A 6,340-nucleotide genomic window follows, 5' to 3' on the forward strand; every position below is an offset into this window, starting at 1 on the left:
GGCGCCTGAGAAGATTCGGCATGAACCCCAGAATACTTACCAACTTCTACAGATGCACCACTGCAAGTATTCTGACTGGCTGGTACGGCGGCTGTAACGCTGCAAAGCTCTGCAGAGGGTGGTGAGATCAGCACAGCGCATCACCGGGACTGAATTGTCAACCATGCAGTTTCTCTGCAGACAGCGCTGCTGTTCGATCCCAGCCACAGACTCTTCACACTCCTGCTGTGGCGGTTCAGGAGCATCCAGACACAGAGACAGTTTCTACCCACAAACCATCAGGAACAGCTGACATTCTGCACCTTTACAGGTAAAAGACAATAACACTTGAAACTTCATCGATCGCTCGTTTCCTAATTACAAACTCTGTGAACAACGATGCGAAGGAGGCTGCACGTAAAACCTTTTTTTAAAACCCCGAATGCTTTATTTAAAATCTGGACACATAATTCTAGAACTAGACTGAATAGTACAATCACTTTTTGCAATAACACATTAAAACTGAATTCCAGGCAAAAACTGCCTGCAAGCAAACACAGTTACTACTTTGGCTTCTTGACTGAAGAAGAGAAGCCTGAAATGATCACAGAAGCAGAAACTCAAACACCACGTGTGGGCTGTGGGAGAGATGCTGTTGTGCACTGTGTGTGTCTGTGTGTGTCTGTGTGTGTCTGTGTGTGCGATGGAGGAGCGAAGCTGCTGATGGCTACAGTTATGTCCGGGGAGACCACAGGGTTCCCACCGTCTTCCAGCTGTTGCTCACAACTGGAAAGAATCTGAATAGACTTACAGAGAGTATAAAAGCTGTTTGGATAAAAACTGATCTGCATTATTCAAATTTCAGTTGTTTGTTCATTTCAGCCAGAAGCACCGAGTGTGACGCTCTAAACGAGTCGTGTTAGCAAACAGAAACCAGACGTGGGAACCCCGAAACACAAATATCAGAATAACACAACTGTGTACCACACATGGAGGAAGGCTGCTCTTTGACCCAAGACAGGAAACATGTGGAAACTCAGATTAAGTCACACGCTCTGTCATTTTGTTCGCTTCCTACTGATGTGTCGAACATTAAGGATAATGTTTTCGTTTTTATCTTAAGAAAATGTAATTTACAAAATGACGTGGATCCCAAATCTTTTTGGAGTAATAAAGATTTCTTTAAGCTGCAGAGATGCCGCGGCTTCACGTGAGATTCCAGAGTAGACGATGAACTGAATTAATAACAAAGAGATGTTCTGTTTTTATGTGTCTGTCTTTACTGGTCGCACTGAGTAATCCCACTAACACTGGAGGGAGGAGGTGACCCTCGAGCTGCTTCGAATCAAACCGACGTCATTGTCACAGGAGCCTTTACGTAGATGTGCACAGCTACAAACTTCAAAAACCCTCTGAGTCATCAGTCCACCGTGATAAATGGACTGACTCTTATACAGTGCTTTATACACATTCACCATACTTCAAGTGCTTTCTATCTAAATGCATCAGAGGAGAGAAGCCTGGCTTTAGTATCGCGCCCAAGGATGTTTGGCTTGCAGACTGGGGGAGCCAGGGTTCGAACCATCGAGCCGGCTCTACCTCCTGACCTACAGCCACTCGTAAATGAAGGAAGTCAGGAAAGTTGTTTTCTACTACAAACATTCTCTCAATGGACCAAAACAAACTGAGATGCACAACCCAGATCTCAACCACAGTGCTGCTTCACTAGCAGTTCAAGGAAACGAGCCTGCGGGTGGTCACGGCAATCAGTGTGTTCAAAAACGACGTGCCAGCAGTTTTAGTTTAGTCAGCCTGGGTTTGTTAGACGATTGTGTTATTATTGACACACTGTTCATGGAGAGGTTCACTGACAGCCTCATGTAAACACATCTGTCAGAAATCAGACTGTCTCTATGCTACACCTCCACTCAGAACCAACAGCACCGATAAAGATGACAAACGATGAAACAGATAGCAGACACACACAGACACACAACATGACTGTTGTTTGTACAGAGGAAGGAAACAGGCTGAAACACAATCAAAGAGCAAAGAGTGAAAACATGAATTAAAGGAAACTCCACACTTGAACAGAGGAAACAACATCCCATAATCCACGTATGATGACACAGCTGTACACATCAGCTGCTGTACGCCCTCACAAACAGCAAAGCACTTGACACACTTGAACACTGCGAGTGTAAAACACGAGTTATGCAGATTCCTATGCAACATGCTCCTGGGACACGATTCTGTCTCTGGGTTTAAGCAGGAAAGCACAACGGAGCCAAGCCATGAAACTCCACATTTAAAAGTAAGGAACAAAACCAAAAACAGACTATAGCAGTTAAAAGATTCTCTTCGAGTGGGTCTCACTTCCACCAACCATCGCTGCAGCTAGTCTCAGAAAAGGTTCAGCGACGGGTCAGAGTTTCTTCATGTGAGAAGCTCAGAGACGAAGCCTCCACCGGGCGCCTAGCACTACTCCGTGAACTACTCAGGAATAAATAATGGACTTTATAATAAAGCAGGAGGCTGGTGGTCCTGTGTGGTTCTAGGGAACGGGTCCACATTGGAGGAGAAGGTGGGTCAGATGTCCTGGAGCCCGGCCTCGAGTTCGACAGCTCGTGTTGTGACGTCCAGGCGCGCCCCACTACAGGCCACGCCTTCAAGATGCAGCTGTCCAATTAAAAAACATCCCCACTTTATGCATTCAAGTGTCTACAGAGTCTCAATGCTTTCAGGGTGTTAGCGGCAGATCATCAGCTGTCCATGCTGCAACACTCTGCAGGATAAGAAACACACGTTACTCATCATCATCATCATCATCATCGTCGTCAGTGATTACAGGCTGCTGGGCGTCACTTTGACCAAGCAAACACTTGACCAACAGCTCCTCACAGCGCCTGAGAATGTTAGTAACTGGTCATGTATGTGAGCTAGATAAAGGGCTAAACTGGTACAGATTAAAGTCCTGTACAAGTGCTTTCATTAGGCAATAAGACTAGAAACACATATTAATGTAATTATATTACATTATGTTCTGAGTATTAACCCATATTAGTCTAATAGGCTCTGGCCTTTCTGAGTACCATCGCACAGGCCTTTAAACCAACCCAGATTAGCAAGAGCCACGATCGAGAGGGCAGCTGGTAACAGGTGACTGATAAGATCCGACCTGCAAGGTCACTCAGGTATCAGCGCGAGCAGGAAGACACCTGGGCGAGTGCCCTCACCCAGATCGGCTCACTCCAGAACCACCTGCATCATCTACAGTGGGGCAAAAAAGTATTTAGTCAGCCACCGATTGTGCAAGTTCCCCCACTTAAAATGATGACAGAGGTCAGTAATTTGCACCAGAGGTACACTTCAACTGTGAGAGACAGAATGTGAAAAAAAAATCCATGAATCCACATGGTAGGATTTGTAAAGAATTTATTCGTAAATCAGGGTGGAAAATAAGTATTTGGTCACCTCAAACAAGGAAAATCTCTGGCTCTCACAGACCTGTAAGTCTTCTGTAAGAAGCTTTTCTGTCCCCCACTCGTTACCTGTATGAATGGCACCTGTTTGAACTCATCATCTGTATAAAAGACACCTGTCCACAGCCTCAAACAGTCAGACTCCAAACTCCGCCATGGCCAAGACCAAAGAGCTTTCGAAGGACACCAGGAAAAGTATTGTAGACCTGCACCAGACTGGGAAGAGTGAATCTACAATAGGCAAGCAGCTTGGTGTGAAAAAATCAACTGTGGGAGCAATCATCAGAAAATGGAAGACATACAAGACCACTGATAATCTCCCTCGATCTGGGGCTCCACGCAAGATCTCATCCCGTGGGGTCAAAATGATCATGAGAACGGTGAGCAAAGATCCCAGAACCACACGGGGGGACCTGGTGAATGACCTGCAGAGAGCTGGGACCAAAGTAACAAAGGTCACCATCAGTAACACACTACAACGGCAGGGAATCAAATCCCGCAGTGCCAGACGTGTTCCGCTGCTGAAGCCAGTGCATGTCCAGGCCCGTCTGAAGTTTGCCAGAGAGCACATGGATGATACAGCAGAGGATTGGGAGAATGTCATGTGGTCAGATGAAACCAAAGTAGAACTTTTTGGTATAAACTCAACTCGTCGTGTTTGGAGGAAGAAGAATACTGAGTTGCATCCCAAGAACACCATACCTACTGTGAAGCATGGGGGTGGAAACATCATGCTATGGGGCTGTTTTTCTGCCAAGGGGACAGGACGACTGATCCGTGTTAAGGACAGAATGAATGGGGCCATGTATCGTGAGATTTTGAGCCAAAACCTCCTTCCATCAGTGAGAACTTTGAAGATGAAACGAGGCTGGGTCTTCCAACATGACAATGATCCAAAACACACCGCCCGGGCAACAAAGGAGTGGCTCCGTAAGAAGCATTTGAAAGTCCTGGAGTGGCCTAGCCAGTCTCCAGACCTCAACCCCATAGAAAATCTGTGGCGGGAGTTGAAAGTCCGTGTTGCTCGGCGACAGCCCCAAAACATCACTGCTCTCGAGAAGATCTGCATGGAGGAATGGGCCAAAATACCAGCTACTGTGTGTGCAAACCTGGTAAAGACCTATAGTAAACGTTTGACCTCTGTTATTGCCAACAAAGGTTATGTTACAAAGTATTGAGTTGTATTTTTGTTATTGACCAAATACTTATTTTCCACCCTGATTTACCAATAAATTCTTTACAAATCCTACCATGTGGATTCATGGATTTTTTTTTCACATTCTGTCTCTCACAGTTGAAGTGTACCTCTGGTGCAAATTACTGACCTCTGTCATCATTTTAGGTGGGGGAACTTGCACAATCGGTGGCTGACTAAATACTTTTTTGCCCCACTGTACTTTGCTGACTCTGAGCTGCTGTATGGAGCACAGCTCACTGCCTCACTAATGATAAATAAAGCCAGAGTTTCCACACCAAGATGCAGTTCCTGTAAGCCCCATGTTCTCCTTGAGAGAGGAGAAAGAAATCTTTGTTCAAAATTCTTATTTAAATATTTTGATTTTTTTTTTTTGCTTTAATCTCAAATGTGACAAATGTACCTGACCACAGACATTAAAGAATACAAATGAATAAAAGTACAACACTGATGCTCAAACTTGGCCTTTGACTGGAACAGATCTGATCTGACTTTCAGCTGTGGGCCAATCACTGATTTTCCACAGAAGGACAGTTTATCAACTTTATTTTACCAGAATTCAATTTCTTTCTTTTCTGGTGGAGACTGAACTTTACCTTTAGCCTTTCAAAATCGTTTCACTTTCATACCATTCAGTCCCTCTGCATCCTGGACATCCAGGAAGGGCGCAGGTCCCCAGATTCGGATGGTTCCATCGTCTGAGGCGCTGGCCAGCAGACCGGGCACCACGGGGTTCCAGCTCACACAGTTGACTGTGCGTGTGTGACCGGTCAGCTCTGCGATGGGCAGCTCACTGCGCCGGTGCCAGATGTAAACTTTGTGGTCTGACAAGAGAGAGACGAGCTCGTCAGCAGCTTGTTGGATCACACTAACGACCAGCACAAAACCTCCTTTTAGCATCAAGAACAACGTTTGGATTCAATATTTGTATGAATGTCTCTTTACAGAGCAACATTTGTGGAGGACACTTTTTGCTTTCTTCTTCCTTAGAACTAAACATGCTTTGGTCTTACCTTCACTACCACTGGCAATGAAGTCTTCATTGTGCCCCCCGAAGCAGGAATGGATGGTGTAAAAACCCTGGGTGACACCTTGGTACTTCCTCACCAGCACCCGGTCCTGCAGGTCCCAAAGGTGCACTCCCTGCAAATAAGAGGCACATTTCAACAATCAAGACAAAGCTGATGTGAAGCAGCTGATGAAAGAAACAAAATGTCAGGAAGTAATCAGGAGCTCACCTGAGTAGCAACATTGAGCAGAGCTAACCTTCCATTTTTGGAAACAGTGAAAGACATAATGGGATGGTCCTCCTGCACTCTGGAAGGACAACATACACAAACATGTTTATTTTAGAAATGAGGCTTCTGACTGCTCCTCCCTAATTCACTGATCACCACAGGAGACGGCTCAGCATGTGGCAGCGTTTTTACGGCCCATCCTGATGCTAATTTGTGACACCTTCCAGTCTTCAACCAGAAGTTAATAAGTCCAACTTTCACATGTTAGGTGAACATGTTCAATACTGATGACCACAAATTTTATTACAGAGATAATGATTTAAAGGTGCTACACTACAGTGGTTGGAAATGTCCAGTTTGTGCATGTAAATGGAGAGTCCTCTTCACACACTGAGGTTAATTATGGAGTTCCACAGGGTTCAGTGCTAGGACCAATTCTGTTTACA

General features: G+C 45.3%; 1 protein-coding gene across 1 annotated transcript in view; it reads right to left on the reverse strand.

The window, feature by feature from the left end:
- Positions 1 to 404: 404 nt before the first annotated feature.
- The window catches only part of wdr26a (WD repeat domain 26a), a 21,427-nt gene continuing 15,491 nt past the window's right edge, over positions 405 to 6,340 (reverse strand). The window contains exons 11-14 of the mRNA XM_042214002.1: positions 5,895 to 5,973; positions 5,670 to 5,799; positions 5,286 to 5,480; positions 405 to 2,764 (exon numbers count right to left, since the gene is read on the reverse strand). Coding sequence (XP_042069936.1) covers positions 2,742 to 2,764; positions 5,286 to 5,480; positions 5,670 to 5,799; positions 5,895 to 5,973 — 427 coding nt within the window. The 3' untranslated portion in view covers positions 405 to 2,741. The remainder of the gene's footprint in view (positions 2,765 to 5,285; positions 5,481 to 5,669; positions 5,800 to 5,894; positions 5,974 to 6,340) is intronic.

Source organism: Haplochromis burtoni, unplaced genomic scaffold, assembly GCF_018398535.1.
Source record: "Haplochromis burtoni strain Fernald_Lab_line unplaced genomic scaffold, NCSU_Asbu1 Contig_510, whole genome shotgun sequence".
In the NCBI taxonomy this organism is placed as follows: Eukaryota; Metazoa; Chordata; class Actinopteri; order Cichliformes; family Cichlidae; genus Haplochromis; species Haplochromis burtoni.